The following is a 20,173-nucleotide window of genomic DNA, read 5'->3' on the forward strand; positions in this document are numbered from 1 at the left end:
GAAAACCAAATTCGATCTGCACAGAAGTGCATAACTACTTTTAGGCTGTTAAAACCCATTGGGCAGGTTTGGAATGCAGTTCTGATAAATGGTAATTGATGTTTATATGAAGGTGCTTCATAATTGAGTAAGTATTATTCTGACATTGCTCTTCGGAATGCACACAAAAATTTATAATTAACTCCCTCCCTCACCTTCTTGTATGGACTATGTAAGTGCTGGGATCAAGTGAATGAAATATATAAACTATTTATGAGGTTGCTTCTGTGGAAAAAATTGCCCATTCATAAATATTAGTGTTCATATGGGAGTTAACTGTTCTGTGTTGCTCAAAGAGGTCATGTTGCTTACTTGTCGCAATTTTTAAGCAGAGTTATGCTTGACATTCTACTCTTCCTAGCCTTTTATGTGAACTGTTGTTCAGTACAGTTTCACACAAAGTGGCAGTCAGAGGCTGAAATGTCATGTTGTAATACTGCTTCAAAGTTCCACTCTTGTTTTAAGTGAGTAGCTATATTATCATTATGAATTGGGTGTATGTACACTCTTGCTTTCGCCACGTCTCATTATATACGTAGTGTATCGTGATGGGTCCTGAAGGGAAGAATATGCTGCTCTTCGAGGCTGCTGTGTGAGTGGTGCCTTCATCATTGGAGTTTCGTGAGTATGGGAACTGTTAGAGGCTGGAAGTAATAATTTGTTATCAATATGTATCTTGAACTGGGGTGGAAACACCTGCATTGCTTCTGTTGGCTCAGGTAAAAAACATGACATCTGTTACCTAAAAAATTGACTTTTAGATAAAAAAAATCCAATTCATCCTATTGCCAGGTTGGTAGCATGATCACTTTCTGATAATTTTCTGAGAGATTGAGCAGCTACTGCAGCAATATTAGCGCGTCAGAAACATGCTGTTAAATGGGGTGAATGCATGAATCATTTACTGATGTGTAGCAGGAATACACGCTATGTTTACTGTCGGAGATTTAATTTCATTTGGAAAATTAAGTACAGTAGTTTTCATTTGACTGTACACAGAATAGGAAATAATGCTTCAGTCATGCTACGTAACGGTGTCACATAATAGACAGTGGTTACGGGCAATTGTTGGCATATGGTATCAAGATTAAATGTTTCAAATAATTTATTACCTGAATTGTGTGCTGAATATGGAAAAAAATGTACTTAAATGCTTTAATACTAGAATGCTTGAAGTGAAAGTAACAATACCTCATAGCTTAACGTAAAATACACATCATGTGGGTTACATGGTGAATTGCGTTCACCTGACCATAGTGTGTAACGCCTGTATGCATTATCTGCAATGTATTTTGTATCAAACCTTTCTCTCTTTTTCTTCCTTCCTTCTTTCCTTCAGAAAAAAATTAACAGTTGGCAAACATTGATGTATATATTACAGTATTACTCTTTTCTTTCTTTTTTTTTTTTTTTTACACTTTCCAAGCGATTGGAAGGTTAGGTTGGTGCTGTTAATTTAGGAGGGGTGGGGGGTAAATGGGGGAAATCATTTTCAAAGGAAAGGTAGAAAAGCTAAGCAAAGGTTTCGCAATGCATTTTGGTGTATAACAGTATGCATAGGTCTTATTTCTGATAGTACTTATCTCAAATATCCAGTAAAAAACAACTGCTGATATTGCCATGTCTTCTAATTCTGTTTATGCACTGGCAAGTGGAATGAACTAGTAATTAAGACATTATGACATAACCTTCCTGTGGACTGATTTTTGTGTTTTGCTTATATTTTATAATATTAAAATGGAGCTACCAATACTACAAATGTTATCTCTTTCTAAGAAACATTCAAATTTGAATAACAACTCAATATGTACAGTTTAAAAAGCCACAGTTGTATTAATTATTATTTCCTACAAAAGAAGTCCGTAATAGATTTTTGTTTAGCTCATTTGTCTGATATGCCCTCAGTATGTTTTTCCAACTCATAAAGAGTCTCAAGTGTATTTTCACACCATTCACAGATGAAAAATATCTTTATAGTACCTCCACTGCTGCAGCTGCATGAGCACTGGTAGGCACTGATACTCTTTTTCTCCTTCATCTTCTTCTCCATCATAGAGAGAGGAATTAGCTGACAATCTTTCTGCAGCAAATTCCTCCAAGTCTCTTTCCTCTGCAGTAATAACATTGTCATCTACCTGCATAAATTCGCTAAAAGTGCACTTTGACTGAAATGTTTACCATACAGCAGCAAAAAAGCCTTCATTATCATCATTTCTTCTTCTTCATCTCATTCTCATTCTGGCAACTCATACCCTTAAAAAGAATCTTGCTTTTGAAAAACATTGCTTTATTGCATCCTCCTTCACAGCCTTCCATGACTTAGTGATGAAATACAGTGCTTTCAGTACTGAAATCCTGTTACATGTGGTATCCATGAATGAACAAAAATTTTTGAACAGTGTTCTTCCTATGTACTGACTTTAAGGAGTGTAAATTCCCAAATCCACGGGTTGCAGTTTGCCTTTGCTTTTAGCTGGGAAAAATTGTAATTACACGTTTCATGTCAGTAGGATGTGGGGGGAAAAAATCTCGTCTTACAATCAGGTAAATACGGTAGTTGAAAAATTTTCAGAAAGTGATAGCTTCTGATATTTTAAAATCTCTAGTTGTCCTACAGTCTTCATTCGACTTTGGATGTCACCAATGGGGACTGCATTGTTTCAATTTTACAAATAATCTTCTATTTTCTTCTCCACACAGCTGTCCAATGTCTTCAGCTCATGGGATGTTATCTTTAATACCAGTGTGAGAGAAACTCTTGCAAGAACAGCAATATGTAAATGTAAACAAGACCAGAAAATATATAAATATGTAGCAATTGTGACTGCCAGATAGTTATTACAAAATTACCACACTTTTACGTTCCACATTTCACATTTTCCTGCCATTTATGCATTTTTTCCTGATCCCATCAAATTTCATATGTTCACAATCCTGTGCACGAGTTGTGTCTGAATGATAGTGTGAATGTGTGCACTCTCGTTTTCTGACAAAGGCTATGGCCAAAAATTTAGTTTTGTGAGTGTGATTGTGCCTGTCTCTGGCTCAGCAATCATCTTTACGGTGAGTTGCTACCTATCCTCATTAGTATTGATTCTCAGAGTATTTGCACAAGTTATCTGTTGTGTGGGTGATCGCCATGATCTCATTTCCTCAACATGTTGTCTGTGACACATGAATAGCTGGCCAACCAAGTGGACATTCACGATGGGCCAAAACTGTGGGTATCTCTAATGGATCGGGCCTGCCAATCTAAAGCCCATAGTTTCCCACTAATGTGCGGCCGTGCCTGTCAGATCTACTCTCAGCGATTTGCCTACGGGCTGGGTCTATCTGTGTGGAGCATAATGCAGCGGATTTTCATGGTTTATCCATGAACCCAGGACTGTGGTGCTCTTGGCAGACCAGAGGCCACAGGCGATGGATTCAGGAATTGCGACGGTTTCACTGCAAGTACATTGTACGGTGCGGCATTTTATAGTCATTTGATTTATTCTAATACATTTTGGTACTTCAAAAGTAGTTTATGTATTAAGAAAGTATGGACGCTAAGAAAAAGAAAATTGTGGCAGTGGCTGGCAGTTTGTACTTTATGTACTCATGTATTTGTTGAAAGAAAATTCACCCCACAATACCTGTAGTATAAGACACATAAACAATTGGTAATAACTGACAATAACGAACATAGTAGAACCAGCATATTATTGTTGGCCACCTATAGTGTTGGTTTACACAACTCTTCCCACCTTATACACTTCTTTCAAGAAGCCTACTTTCAGACTCCAACAAAATGCATCTTTTTTGTCACCAAATGTGTTTTGCTTTATTGAAATAAAATAACATCAGTGGTCTTAATAAAAATATACCATTTGGCTTGCTTTCTCCAGCTAAATGTCTGGAAATCATTTCACCGCCATAATCGTCCAATTTCCAGTACATAAAACATGGGAAAGACAATCACCATGTGCGTGGACTAATGTGTGAGGTGTGCACCACACACAACCCTCGTATGCTCCAAATGCTCACTCCCGCAGCCACTGCGAGACTTTTTCTGGTACCTTTTGTAATACACAGTTCATCCCTCTCCGACATGTTTCCTTGCTTTTGCTTATTTCTTCACTATTTTCTTCAATATTGATGATACAGTGCACCTGCATTTCCACCTTTCCATTGGGATGAAGTGGTAAGATGGCTTGTTAGTGGTTTAAGTTAGTATGTGGACAGAAGCTGCTTTTTCAGACATTAAGTAAGATCACACCAGAATGCCACAAAGAGAATAAAGTACTAGCCCAATAATAAATTGTGCATGGGAATATCTTCACTTGTAATTTTGGTTTTGTGTGTGTGTGTGTGTGTTTTTGTAAAACCTCTTAAATGTGGATTTGTGTTAAAGAAAAATACAGTTGTATATGTCCTGATAGTAAAGTTATGGAAAATAAAGCAGACAGGCAAGTACAACATTGACATATTGAAGAAGCTGTTATAACAAATGGTCAAAATTTGTAAAGTGAAGAGCAGGGATAGGATTACATCAGACATTAGAAGGAAAAATTCCTTTCTGCAGTGTGAAGAACAATGATCAACTTATGAATGCATTGAAACACTAGTTGCCAGCTCTTCGTGTATTAATTTTTCTAGTAGTTCGGATTCTTAAAAAAAAAAAATCAAATTTTTTTTCTTCTAGGCTGTTCTGTATACTGTTTTTCCAAATTAAACCTAATTGCAATCCTCTGATTATTCTTAGTTTCATACTGAATGTTTATATAAAGAAGTCTTATTCTACTGGAGATTGTATTGGTCAAAAGTAGAAGAAAAGCTCCTGTAATTGTACATCCGAAAACCAATACCTGTTGATGTAAGGACATTTTATTTACTGTTGCAGTTCATTGTCCCATTACCACAACATGTATGCGTGGATAGATGCAAACCCTTGAGCAATTGTGGAAGTGCGGCATCACAACCAGTTCAGTATCAATGTTCAGGCAGGAATTGTCAGTGATGAACTTGTAGAACCACACACTTTATCAAACAGATAATCAGTTGTGTATCACAGATTTCTGCACAATGAATATGACTGTGATTTAAGCACAGTGGGGCGCCACTCCATTCTCTACAGTCGTGCAGAGTTACCTTACCAAAGCATTTTGTTGACAGTGGATTGATCGAGGTGGTCAGATAGCATGGCCTCCCCAAACATAAGAATTGAATCCATTAGATTTGTCTGTGGGGCCATTTAAAGACATTGGTGTTTGCCCAACCCCTCAACAATGTGCAGACATTAAAAGAGCCTGTGGTGCAATCCGAACGGAGCCAGATGTATTGCCAAGGAGGGCTTAAGGATGTGTCAGGATGTATTATAACTACGAGCATCTACTTCTACATAACAGACGGATGGGAATTAGAGAAAAGATTGGCTCGTACTTCAACATGTGTTGATTTCTGGACATATCATTATAGCAACTTTTCTTTGACTGATATTACCTGCTGTAGGTATAACACTGTATTATCAGCTAATCCTATTTGTAATTTGATTTTTCAGTCATTGTTTTTAACTTTGGTACAATAATACCCCTCCCCAATTGTTGCTTGGTGGTTGTATGTGTTAATGCAGTTCTTATCATATTTTAAACTTTTTGAGACTGTTTTGTTAAGTCTGTTGCTTGATACAGGTAAATCCTGTTAGATATTAATTTTTTTTTTATTTCCCTCCACCAGTCATCCCATTATCTTTGGCGAGTTCTGTTCCTATAGTTGAATGTAGTGATTTTGTATTTTCCATCTTCCTTTGTTTTCTTTGCTTTTTCTGGATAGAGATAAGTATCGCTTTAACCTTATTCTGTTCATATAACGTAACATCTTAACTGGACATTCAAATGTGACATTACACCTACTGTATATTGCACAGGATTAATATTAGGCAAAATCTTGGATAGATTCTTATGTTAGGTGGAGTTCTGTATGAATTCTGTGAAGTTGATCTGGTCTTGTTGTTATATGAGAGATCTACAGTTTTCATCGGTTCAGCAAAATGTTGGAATGTAATTCAGAAAATGTACTTGGCGTTGGGGGTAGTATACCTTAATCTTGGCATTAATATGACATTGATGTGTAGCACAGCACAAACTTTAAATTGTTTCAGATTGCACACAAAATAGTAGACTATGTATGTTATTTAAGAAAGGGTGTAAGGCAGGGTTAAAATGTGTAACTGGACCACAATATATTTTTAGTAGACTTTCCGAAGGGCAACAGGAACATTGATATTTGTGTTTTTGTTTTGTACATAAAATAGATAATTGTGAGGTTCTACCATAAAGTCAAAGCTTAGTAAAACTGTTCCATGTTGTTCTTGAATAGTTACTTCCATGTTCTGTGAAGGTTACTTTAACTTTTCCGTACCCTTAAGATATATGATGTGCCTAAATCGTGGCACTTTTGTATAAAAAAAAATGGCGAAACAGCAATGTGTAAAATCACTCAAATATGTTTAATTGTTAAAGTGGTAAATGTTTCCTGAGGAACAAGTTGCAATGCAGTGTTATCCAGTATTTCAGTTTTGTTCCTAACTGGCTATAATCTATAGTTCCAGCAAACAAATTCTTACAGGAATAACTTTCTTCTTTCAAAACTTTTCCAGATTGCTTTTGCATTCAAATCCTCATTTTCAGTATAGAATTACATACACCAAAGAGTGCCTGGTTTTATTGCCATAGAGAATTTGAGAACTAATGTGCCTTGTGAATTAAAAAAGTAGCCCACAATTAATCTTGAGCCTGGTATTGTGGGATGTAATGTATTATGGTTATCTGGTTTACAAAGATAACACAGTCCTGTTTTATTATATATATGTACCAGGAAAATAGCTAAGTGAGAAACAAAAACAATATGCCAGGTAGTCTTTGGTGACAAAGTTTGGAGGCAATACATTTTTATATCTACCAAAGACTCGTTGGCTTATAACATTTTAAATGTTTTTTTTTTTTGTGTAATTGCCTCCATTCTTTATAAAGTGTGTAGAGAGGCAGCCGAGGACAACAGATGCAGAAAGTACGGAGGCAGTCCACCTTGTCCTTAAACAGTTTAATTGTGGGTGTCCTCCTACAGGTGGGACGACCCAGCAACATGCCGCAAGCTCAGTCAGTAATTGATGAAATTACAGAGGAAGCTAAGCAGTATAATCGCATCTATGTTGCTTCAATACACCCAGATCTAACTGAAGAGGATATAAAGAGGTGAGTGGAAATCAGTAGTAGTGTTCTGTACAATCAGTAAATGTGGAGCTTGATTTTATAATTCATTTATTTCCAATAGATTGAATGGCCATGAATCTTGTAAATGTCATCAGATACGTAAATGATTTTATGGAAAACTCTAATGCTGTATCTATTTATTTTACAGTGTATTTGAAGCATTTGGTCCTATAAAGTATTGCAAACTTGCGCCGGGAAGTACACCGAACAGGCACAAAGGATACGGATTCATTGAATATGAAACACAGCAAGCAGCCCAAGAAGCTATTGCTTCCATGAATCTGTTTGACTTGGGAGGACAGTACTTGCGAGTTGGCAGAGCAATAACACCTCCAAATGCCTTACAGGTCAGTATATTAATTTAAATAAAAAGAAAAACCACTTATGGAATTTATAAATCTGAGTGTGTGTGTATGGAATGAAACTATTTAATTCAATACGAACTGTGTGTGTGTGTGTGTGTGTGTGTGTGTGTGTGTGTTTTGCTTTGCCTTGCTTATACAGCATAGCCGGAAGATACATGTTCATCAGTCACAATACTGTGAGTAATTATGGACAGGAAAATTTCATTTTTAAATTAAACAACAAGTTCGCTGTTACCAGTCACCGTTTTATTTATTTCCACGACGCGTTTCAAAGGTTTAAACCTCCATCATCGGGTGGATTTACATTAGTAAGTATTACATTTGTGTGTGTGTGTGTGTGTTGTGTTACGATTTTTGGAGGAACTTGTGGCACTGCGTAGTGGAGAAATGACACTATTTCATAATATGGTTTTGGATTACTTTTGACGAAAAATTAAACTGATATCTAATGGTAAACATTAAATAAGTAAATTACAGTACCTTCAGTGGTCACAGGTTCCTTTTGCTGTCGTAACACATCACATGTATACTGCCACATTTGTAAACAAATATGGTGTCTGGAATCAGCTGGGTGCAAGGTTCGTATAGCAGAAGAGAAGACATAATCGCAAAGTGCAAAGAATATACATCGTAACAACATTATTACAGAATAATTGCTTTAAGCATTTGGCGGTGTTTGTTTTGAGGTGTCAAATATATGTGTGTGTACTTCAGGTGGTATATAAATCCAACTCTGACAAGTTAAAACAGCAAACATTCGTACTCGTTTATACAATCAGGTGAAATGTTAAAATGGCTTAAACTTCATACTTCTTGATAACAATTAGGTGAAATATTACAGACTTTAACTACAATGATCATATTGGCTACAACAGTAAAATCATACATACATTACACTCTTTGATTGGGATTAAAAAACAGATGTGAAGTGAGGGGCTGGAGGCAGAAGGAGAGGTAGAGAGAGAGAGAGAAAAAGTGTGTGTGCTGTGTGTGTGTGTGTGTGTGTGTGTGTGTGTGTGTGTGTGTGGTGTGTGTGACAGGTAGAGGGAGGGAGAGAGAGAGAGAGAGAGAGAGAGAGAGAGGAAAGGGTGATTATATGAGAGCAAACATTTACATGGCAAGGAGTCTTAAGATTGCATGTTGCATATATTAGCTGCCTAAAGGTTGGGATAATACAGTGGTTAATGCTATAAAATATGCAGATAGCTATACATTTGTGCCAGTAGTTGATGTACATACAGTTTCAAGCTGACAAGGGGTACAAGCTGTTGGTGTGATGAGGTCAATCTCTTGTACTCTTGGCAGCTGTGGTGACTGGTAACAGTGAACTTGTTGTTTCATTTAATGTCAGTAACAGTCACGGTATAGCCTAACCTAAAAATGTTCGCATTTAATGTGTCATTTTATTATATAGCCAATTGCAGTGTTGTTTTTTGTTAATCTTTTGTATTATTTTCATTAGTTTTGGTGGCTTATTTTTCAAGTTCCATACATTCTTCAGTGTAGTTTCCCATTTGACACATCAATAAAATTATACGTATTGATATCAATATCGCATTCATTTACATCAGTGGAGTGAAAATGTAAAACCTGTTAATTCTACTCAATTAAAGGAAAATAATTCTACAGTCATACGCCTGAGAGTTTTTCAAAATCAAGCATTGTCATAACTGTTCAATGTTCTATTCTGCTATGAGATTCCACCAATCCGTCAGCAGTTTACTATGGCATCAAAACAGCTAATTTGAGTCTATTTCAACATGGAATCGAACTGCCTACAGCATAGTAACATATATTTGACAATGCCCACTTTTCCTGCTGCTACGGAAAGTTACTTTTCGACTAAATTGTGAACATATTTATGTCCCTTCCGCATATCTACACTCCTGAAATCTGTCATTCCAATTCTGCATAACATACTCTTTACTTGTCATCACTTAACATTCACCACCACCACCACCACCACCACCACCACCCTATAGCTGTACTGCAAAAATATACTGTTTAATTGTTGCATCATTTTTAAAATATCTTGAAACTGGATCATTTTTGGTTGATTTGCACAGAAGTGTATTTTTGTCAGGCTTATTTAAGTTTTGGACTTTTTTTTTTTCCAGGGGTCTGCAGCACTTCGTAGAGATTCAGCCAGCATGCGTGCCCATGTGAGTAGAATCACATTCCTTCCTTTAGTTCATGTTTCTGTCAGTTTTGCTTTGTTATCATGTGTTTCCTATAGAGTATGAGCAACCACTCTCTCACTCAATTACTGCTATTTTGCTAAACATATCAGATTTTCAAATAAAAAGTTATAAAATGACATCATTTGATGTAAATATCAAGCAGAGGCTTCTTCTAAATTATCTGCAAGATTTATATAAATAATTGAAAGGGGGGGGGGGGAGCCTGTGGTCATCCATATTAAGTTTGTACTTTGAAAATGTTTGTTGTGCATTTTTCCTAATTATTTGAAATAATTAAACTTGTCATCCTATTCAGCACTTAATTTTAGTTTGTTATTGGCTGGGATGTCATGTGCATTTAATTAAAGCACTGAGTTTATGGTGTGTGGGAGGATGATAGAAAAAAATTAAATTGGAAGGTGTTGGGTGAAATTGTGTGGTGCTGGAAGTAAAGAAAAGAAGTAAAAGTAAAGTCATGCGTATTGTTGGCAGGATCTCAAGAAAAATAGCAGTGTTAAGTAGCAAAGTTAACCTAGTGTTAGTTACCTGTTATTGTTGGACAACATAACCTTATATGCAGAAATAATTCTGTAACATTGACATCCTGATGAACTCCATAATACTGGCAGGAAAATATTTGGTTATGGTATATCATGTAGTGCTGTGTTTTGAGCATCTCCCAACTGGCTCAAGCCGTTTGTCACTTAGTAGGAAATCTCAAACTTTCATCTGATGAGCTAGCGACTTCTGCTGATACTAGCTCCTCGTATTGTCTAACTGCTGTAATTTATTTGTGCAGTCATAATTCACTCTAATTCTATTTTATTTTGTTTATTAGGTATTTAATTTCTAATTAATTTTCATGTTTCATCAGACTGTTGCATCTTGCCTTCAAACTAAGTAAAATCTGGTAACGTGTTCATATGGTGATATAGTTTATGAACAAGGATTGTAATTTTCTTTTGCAACCTACTTGGTAAATCATTATAACCCTAATAACCAAATGAAATAGTATTCCATCTGAAGGACAGGATTCTTGCATTTTACTCTTGGTTTCACTTAAGTAACCACTAAAAGTGTTGGTATATACCAGAGTAAGCATAAGCGTGAAATCCCATTGAAAGTGACTGATCAAAATTATAATTGTGGTGAACGGAATGTAATGAAACAAAAAAATGGAATTTGATGACCATACTTTCAGGTATGTTGTACCATCACTTGTTCTATATGAGCCCTGTCTTCGCAAATATTACTGATGGTTGTAAAGAATTAGCCACCCCTGCAGGCACAGACATGGTTATTGGCTTTAACTATTTCTAGAATGCAGTAGATCTGCCAAACAACATAAAAAAACACAAAAAATAATAGTTAATACTGTTGCAGTGAAAGGACACAGATCAAACCATGAAATTAAAGTGATATTAGCCCTGTAAAAATTTGAAATATGGCAAAATGAGAGTGAAACAGTTCAGTTTTTTTAATGTGTATTACTCATTCTGTATATTTAGTAGAGAATATAAATTGCTACATTACAGTGAGCTATATATCATTTCGCATCAGAGTAAATAACACAAATTAAGGAATGGCACTACATACATATATCATATGACAACTCTTATTGAAAGTTTATTCAAATATGAAGTGAATTTGTACTATCCATGTTTGGAACAAGATTTAATACTATTTCCTGTAGTGCTTCACGAAATTGTCAAACTTTTAAGCAGAGTGGTAGCTTGTTTATTTGTTGTTTTCCACATATTGCCTACATTTGTGCTTTGCATACCATGTGACTGAGCAGAGCTTGATATCCTGTTGAGTTCTGCTGTATATAGGGATATCATGGTCCAACTCTCTCTTCTGTTACTATTGCTGGTCATTTCTCACATTGCATTAATGATATTTTGCTTATAATAATGCTTATAATATTGTGCTTATAACAATGCATGGCTTACTGAAAAGAACTTGCATATCAGTGTGTGTGTAATTTGTGCTCACATTAGTCAACACTACACCCACTAGAACGTAGGACTTAAAGAGATGGTGTATACAGAAGTAGAACTATATTTGGAGTCATGAACAGTGGCAGTTGAGTTTAGGCTTGTTCTGGCTATCTACATCATGAATACTCAAACAGCCAATGAGTGTTCAGTAGTGTTCTCAGCCCTCTGCTGTGAATGTTGTAGCTAATGTGAGCTGTAAAGGTGGTTGTAGCGAGTTGTTCAGTGAATTTCTATTTCATTTGTTGCAAGTTGCCATCACTGATCGCCGTGGTAAGTGATGAATTCTGTATAAGCAAGCAAGAGACATAATTTGCAGGATATTTGGTTCCTTCAAGTGGAAATCATGTGCATACCACAATTGTCACTTGGAATTGTCAACAATGGCATTTCTGTCTGTGGCTAAACATGTGTGAACCGCCAACTGTTCATGGCTCAGACGATAGTAACAAATCACTGGATTTGTTTTCAGCATAATTTTGGAGGAATTGAAAGTAATTTCAGAGCATTACTTACATGGACTCTGTTGTATGACTGATTTTAGTTTATGGATGCCCGGGCAAGGCTTATAAAAAATGTTTGATGTTTTGACACCTATTGTTCAAATGATTGTTTCGATGGCCTCTGGAAATATTACTTCCATTCTAATATAACAATGATATGGAAAGAATAGATTGTTGCTCACCACATAGAGAAGACCTTGAGTCACAGGCAAGCATGATGAAAAAGACTGCTGAAATATTAACTTTCAGACAAGGTCCTTCTTTTGAATTGGAAAATGCATGTGCATACACAGAAGCACAACTCTTACACACGTTTACTGTCTCACAGCAATAGAGCCAGACTTTGACTGCATCTGACATGAGTTGCAATCTGCTGGGGGGGGGGGGGGGGGTGTATGATGGGGTAAATGAAAGTTGTAGTACCTTTATCCTCTCTTCTCAGAGTAGTTTTTTTTTTTTTTTTTTTTTTTTCTGGATCTTTCCATTCCACCTCCCTGTCGATCCAACGGTGGTGAAGATCCCAGGAATGCTTCCGCAAGTTCTCTTTATTGCACTACTAAATAAATAGCCACACTTCTCACAGACAGGGGTATATTTTCCCCAACATTTTCGTTATTACTTTTCACAACACAACTAACAATGGCTACGGCAATACCACTCTCTTGAGTACATTCAAACATCCGTATGAGCATAATGTAGGACCTGAGAGAGAAACCAGAAAAACAACTATCACTCTTTATTTGTTCATCAGTAAATTTGAACCAGGTGATGCATTGAAGATTCCGGGTGTTTAGAAAGAATTCCTCTAGATGGCCCATGATGACGTTAGCATAGGATGGTGTCATGTGGGTGCCCATTGCTGTGCCATGGATTTGTAGGTGATGCCTTGGAAGGAGAAGTACTTCACAGTATTCACCTTTTCGCATCTTCAGCTCTTTTTTGCATAAAAGGTGGAACTTATATCTCATAATAGTTCGTCATGGTGACCAGGAGGGAGATTATAGGTTTGGAGTCAGTTGAGTGTTGGGAAATGTGTGGTGTGGTGTGGTGTCTTGTTGTCGTCGTCCCCCCCCCCCCCCCCCCCCCCCCACCCTCCCCCTTCTCATTAGGGATGTTAGGAGGGAAATGGCATAAACAGTAGTGCAGACTGCTGCCAGAGGACCTCTGCCAGGTAATCAATCTCTGTGGTTCATAACCACAGTTTTTGAGCCTTTGTCAATAGATAGTAGCATTATATAAGAATATAATAATTCCAATCCCAAAGAAAGCAGGTGTTGACAGATGTGAAAATTACCGAACAATCAGTTTAATAAGCCACAGCTGCAAAGTACTAACACGAATTCTTTACAGACGAATGGAAAAACTAGTAGAAGCTGACCTCGGGGAAGATCAGTTTGGATTCTGTAGAAATACTGGAACACGTGAGGCAATACTGACCTTACGACTTATCTTAGAAGAAAGATTAAGGAAAGGCAAATCTACGTTTCTAGCATTTGTAGACTTAGAGAAATCTTTTGACAATGTTGACTGGAATACTCTCTTTCAAATTCTAAAGGTGGCAGGGGTAAAATACAGGGAGCGAAAGGCTATTTACAATTTGTACAGAAACCAGATCGCAGTTATAAGAGTCGAGGGGCATGAAAGGGAAGCAGTGGTTGGGAAGGGAGTAAGACAGGGTTGTAGCCTCTCCCCGATGTTATTCAATCTGTATATTGAGCGAGCAGTGAAGGAAACAAAAGAAAAATTTGGAGTAGGTATTAAAATCCATGGAGAACAAATAAAAACTTTGAGGTTCGCCAATGACATTGTAATTCTGTCAGACAGCAAAGGACTTGGAAGAGCAGTTGAACGGAATGGATGGTGTCTTGAAGGGAGGATATAAGATGAACATCAACAAAAGCATAACGAGGATAATGGAATGTAGTCGAGTTAAGTCGGGTGATGCTGAGGGTATTAGATTAGGAAATGAGACACTTAAAGTAGTAAAGGAGTTTTGCTATTTGGGGAGCAAAATAACTGATGATGGACGAAGTAGAGAGGATATAAAATGTAGACTGGCAATGGCAAGCAAAGCGTTTCTGAAGAAGAGAAATTTGTTAACATCGAGTATAGATTTAAGTGTCAGGAAGTCCTTTCTGAAAGTATTTGTATGGAATGTAGCCATGTATGGAAGTGAAACATGGACGGTAAATAGTTTGGACAAGAAGAGAATAGAAGCTTTTGATATGTGGTGCTACAGAAGAATGCTGAAGATTAGATGGGTAGATCACATAACTAATGAAGAAGTATTGAATAGGATTGGGGAGAAGAGGAGTTTGTGGCACAACTTGACCAGAAGAAGGGATCGGTTGGTAGGACATGTTCTGAGGCATCAAGGGATCACCAATTTAGTATTGGAGGGCAGCGTGGAGGGTAAAAATCATAGGGGGAGACCAAGAGATGAATACACTAAGCAGATTCAGAAGGATGTAGGTTGCAGTAGGTACTGGGAGATGAAGAAGCTTGCACAGGATAGAGTAGCATGGAGAGCTGCATCAAACCAGTCTCAGGACTGAAGACCACAACAACAACAACAGTAGCATTATAAGGTCAGGATCAATTTAGATGATGTATTTTGGTTCCTTCTGCAGATGTAAGGATGGTTTCCATTTTGAGGGATTTGTGAAATGATGGTGCAGCAAGGTTAGAGGTCAGGAAATTCTGGGTTCTTAAAAGGAGTAGCTTTGGGGTTGTTGAGGATTGCTTACTATTGGATGGAGGATTGAACTGAGTTATGCAGCATTCAGTATTGGTTTTGGATCAGACCTGATTGGTTGGGTTGGTAACAGAAAGGTGTTTCTACTGCAGGGGCTTGGGAGAAGGAGAAAATGTCTGTAATAAACCCCTGCAGGATTGAGTTTCGGAGTGGGGCAAAAGGTAAGGCCTTTGGAAGGGATTGAGATTTTTGGAGAACAGTTTCATGACTGTGTTTCAGGACTGTTTAGTGTCTGGATTGTTTGGTGGTGGGGTGTGGTAAATGTACAGATCTACGAGCCAGGGTTTGGTGGCTGTGAGGGTATGTGAGGGAGGTTTGATTAGACTCTTGTAGACATTGCAGATAGTTGTGTAGATGAACTGATAGGGAGAGTTTTTTTGAGGTGGCATTGTACGTGCAGCTCTAGTTCCTGGAAGGCAAAAGTTTGTCTTGGATGTGGGATGTAGGAATTTGGGATTACAGAGCAGCAGAATTTTATGGATGGAGAGGAGATATTGCAAGAAGGTTTGGGCCTGACTTCCAAGGTTTTACAGGACTCAGTTGGTGATGGCTATGGGCTAATGGAATTTGAGCAGATAGATGTCATTGTATAAGAAGGGGTTGCTGCTGGAGGAGAGTAATTTGATGGTTAGGTCCAAGGTCCATAAAATAAATAAGGTTGAGCAGTAAGCGTTCTGTCCTGCCATTGACTGAGGCTGTGACGTCACGAAGGAACCGCCGCTGCCTCTGAACAGCGCTACAAGACGCAGCCCACGCATTTAAGCGATGTATTTGTGAAATGTTTCAGTTTCTACAGAAATAGTAAAAGGTAAATTGTTATTCTGCTATTTCTAGAAAGTTACTGCTATATTCTGTAACTTGTCCAGCTTTTAAACAGACACTGCTGAGTGCTGACTTTAATAAAATCAAGCGTCTATAGATCAAACTATACAAAAATAAGTGCAAAGTACAGTCTGTTTTGCAGTTCTCTACAAAGTAAACGTTCGAAATGAGCATTCAATTTTCTAACTTTGGCTCTGGGAGAAGTGTTAACTTGTAGACAAGCTCTATGTAACGCTCATTTATATTCTGTTTACATCATGTCTACAAAAACATTCATTTTCACTCAAGAAATTATGCAATTGCCTTATTTGTAGGAAGCATTTGAATTACCTACCTGAACTGACACACACACACACACACACACACACACACACACACACATTCTTAATTTTCTCACACCTCAAACCTTTGGCTTATATTTTTATCAAGGTGGCTGTATAATGTTTGCCCTAGTTGTTAAAATTCACTTATATAAAAGAGCATTGAATCAAAAAAAGTGCTGCAAAATTCGATTTACAGGAAATGTGGTAAATTGACTTACCGAGTCCGCCATTCAGCAAAGTTGGTATGTAGTGTGGGAAACCATAACCCAATCCTTGACACTGTCAGTGTAGAGTCTTGCTAGTTGTGAAACACACAGTCAGAGGACCTTCACTTCTATCACTAAGTTTATATATTATTTAACTTTCACAAATATTGTTTATTTACATTCTAAAGCGATGACAAATACCACTTCCTTGCTTTCCGTTGCTGAGCAGCAACTGCTTTCTTCAACTTGTCCTTTGCAGACAGCCAACGCAGTCGGATAAATGTTCTCGTCCTAGCGTAAATCTTAATGATTTCTGGGTGAATAGTGGGGAATCGCTCGGTAAGTATAGCGCACAGGTTCTTGATGACACCAGTTTCCCTGGACAAACTGTCGTGTCCATGGATCTGGGCAAAAATTAATTCAAATCTGCTAATTGTTTCGAGCCACGTTTCTGAAGGCACAAGCAAACCCCCACGAGAAAGCATGCCCAGCCATCCTCTCGATGTCTCCTCAGGCAGTGTCAGTAACTCTCCAGTGGGTGTGGCCAGTGATCTGTCATACTGTCTGCATCGATAAGCTACATATCCAGCAAGATATTTAAATCCTTCAGTGCTACAATCAGAAGCCAGTGACATTGGAGGCACATCGGACTCTCCTACTCCAAAATCTAAATCTTCTATCTCCTTCTCTCCTTCAACCATTGCCAACGCCTCAGACATATCAGGCAGGATATTGCCAAAAACAGTTGCAGTCACGAATCTTCCTTCTTCATCTGGCTCAACAGACGATGCATTTGAAAGTGGAATATCATGAGCGTTTGCTCCCAACAACAACAGTCTTATCCGGCTCTTTACCTCGACTGGCGATGGATGATCATAAAAACGTCCAAGGCCTCTTATAAGAGAAAAAAAGTTCTCCAAGCAGTCTTGATTTAATCTTGCTGTAAGAATTTATTCAATATTATAAACAGCTAAGTCACTGAACAGACCCAAAAGTGACCGAACAGTTTTCAAAAATCCTTTCTGGAAGGGTAGGAGATGCTTTGAGTTGCCAACACGCATCTTCTCACAACACTTCGAAAATTTACGTAGGCACTGTTCTTGGGCTTGATAATTGACACCAAATCCACAGGCTAGTGATTTATTACTTTCTTTTGTCCTTGAATTAAGTACATCGAAAGTCTCATCCACCATCTGTATGAAATCACTGGCATGTCCTTCTTCAGGCATCAAATACCGAATCGCCTGTGCAGTTGTATTTGATAGCAGCTGAGCTGCTAAGCGTACTCGCTGTCGCTCTCTGCCCTTCACTGTAATGTGTTGCTGAGATAACTTGGGACATATTTTCATCTCGCCACTGTCCAGAACTAACAGTTTCTTGAACACAGTTTTTGCCACAGCCTTGTTTTCCAACATTATTCCTTGATCCAGCAAGCGATTCCTTAAGAGTTTGAGCAAATGGGGAACGTCAGCAAACACCCTCACACGTCTCAGAGAATCACACGGGTGTGGAAAACAAGTATTTTCATGAGTAATGCCAAGCTCCTTCCAGACAGAACTATTCTTTGCACCCATGTCTGCTACTGCAGCCACAACATTGTAGCAAATGCTGGCCAGGGAAACAATTACTTCGTTCAAGAGTGCTGCTGTCATCTGAACATCAAAATTGAAATAGATAGGTTGCTTCCACGTTGCAAACAAGCCTCGGACCATGACAACAAGGACATTACTGTGAGGTCCAAGAATCCTATCATCTTGCTGATCGTAACAAATTCTACTGACAATGTTCATTTCATCAAATGACGTTCCCTGTCAGTCAGTGTTGCAGCCTGCATTTTCATCATCACTAAAACATCCTTCAAAATTCCTGGTTGGCAACTGAAACTGTGATTAATCCAAGAACGCAAGGTTGACACTGCAGGTAGAGGATAACCGAGTTTTTCTCTAAGGAAATTGTAACTCTTCTGTGACAGAGCATGTAAAGTAATAGACTTACAAATGTCCTTTTGCCCCATTGAACCCATTTTGAACCATGCAACAAACTTCTAATTTGATTGGGTGAAAATATTTTGCCCAGTATTTGATTAGTTTCACGAGACACAAGTTCCTTTTTATTAAATTCTTCTTCGTGCAGACGTCGTTTCATTGAGGACAGCTGACCTCTAAGATCTTTATTACGTGCTCGCAATTTCATGCACATGTTCCTTAGACGAGCATTTCTCCTCTGTAGTGACGCTACAGAATTCTGTAAAGTGACTTTATGTGGATCACTACAAAGAACTTCATCTGTAAATGTATACTTGTCAACATTCCTCTTCAATGGTGAGAGCTTCTTTAAAGTCTCTAGGCTGCTTCTACGAATTTCACATTTGTTAAAACGTTCTTTCCTTTCTTCTATTGCAATCGGTGTGTTATCACTGGCGCTACTACCACAAGGCAAATTGCAAGACGGATACGTATCACTCTTAAGGATTAGTTTCCGCGGTAAATTTAACTGTTCTGAACGTAAGTCCCGGATATAATCCGTTTCCTTGAAATAACGAGAGCATATTCTAGCGTTCCCTACGTTCACAGGATCTTTCCTAAAGCATTTTGAAAGCCAAACCTTTTGCAGACTTTCATCACGTGGGAAACAATGCAACACTATTTGAGTCCCTTTTGTATTGCGATTGTGAGAGTTACAGCCAACAACAGCACAACCTGGCATTGCTTCCACATACTCAAATACTTCGGACAGACACTCACTGCACAAAGATAACCAAACGGTAACGACAACACGCACAAAACACAACACGGACGAACTACGACAACACAAAGCTCAGACGTACACTTCGCGCGCGCCAGGAGCTGTTCCTCAGTGACGTCATGCACAGAACGTCAGAAATGGGTTTGCTTCTGCGCAGCAGTTACTGCTCCCTCGTGGTTAGGCCATTCGGAGAGGGGGGGGGGGGGGGTTAGTCATCAGTGCAGGAACAGTATGTTGTACTGGATTATGGCTAGGGATAGAGAACCTTTACTGTATTGCTGCAGATGGGAGGAGCAAGGACCATTGCCTGTGTCTCTAATAGATGTCTGTAAAAATATCCCAGTGGAACTTGAAAAACAGCTGAAGAAGCCTGTCAAGTTCTCCTAATGACATTTACTATTATGGCCTGGTGTATGAACAAGGGTTTGAATGTTCCACTCAAATTGTTTTAGTGAAATGTTGGAAATGCATGAATAGTTTGAAAATGAATGGAATCATTTTAAACTAGTCGCCATTAAAGACAATATGCGACTGTGACAGAAATTAAACAGATAACGATATACTTCGTAGCTGATCCTTTACAACACCACAATGTTGAAAATACACTAAGGTGTCTTTTCTTGTCAGCCTTAAATCCAAAATGGTTTCGTAAAGAAGTGACAGAAAATTAATCTTCAGCATGATTCCATAAGTTACTAAATATGTAATAAGGGACTGTAATTGAAATTGACACAAAGATGAATATTTCATAAATTGCTAATTATGTAAGTGCTTTATAGTGGATCTAACGTGAGACTTGTTGTTTCAGGGTACATCAGGAACAACAAGTATGATGCCAACTGCTGCAGCTGTGGCAGCTGCAGCTGCCACAGCAAAAATTCAAGCAATGGATGCAGTAGCAAGTAACGCTGTAGCATTAGGTATGAAACAAAAGTTATTGACATTTCAACTGGGTTTTCAGCTCCTAAAACTATTTCTGTCATGTAAA

At 38.1% G+C, this 20,173-nt stretch overlaps 1 protein-coding gene across 4 annotated transcripts in view; it reads left to right on the forward strand.

Moving 5' to 3' along the window:
* Window positions 1-20,173, forward strand: part of LOC124800645 (poly(U)-binding-splicing factor half pint) — a 119,198-nt gene that overhangs the window by 72,036 nt on the left and 26,989 nt on the right. For all 4 annotated transcript variants that reach the window (XM_047263011.1, XM_047263012.1, XM_047263014.1 and 1 more), the window contains 4 exons: window positions 7,144-7,271; window positions 7,438-7,636; window positions 9,772-9,816; window positions 19,994-20,105. In XM_047263011.1, the coding sequence (XP_047118967.1) occupies window positions 7,144-7,271; window positions 7,438-7,636; window positions 9,772-9,816; window positions 19,994-20,105 (484 nt within the window). The remainder of the gene's footprint in view (window positions 1-7,143; window positions 7,272-7,437; window positions 7,637-9,771; window positions 9,817-19,993; window positions 20,106-20,173) is intronic.

Source organism: Schistocerca piceifrons, chromosome 1 (assembly GCF_021461385.2).
Source record: "Schistocerca piceifrons isolate TAMUIC-IGC-003096 chromosome 1, iqSchPice1.1, whole genome shotgun sequence".
Classification (NCBI taxonomy): Eukaryota; Metazoa; Arthropoda; class Insecta; order Orthoptera; family Acrididae; genus Schistocerca; species Schistocerca piceifrons.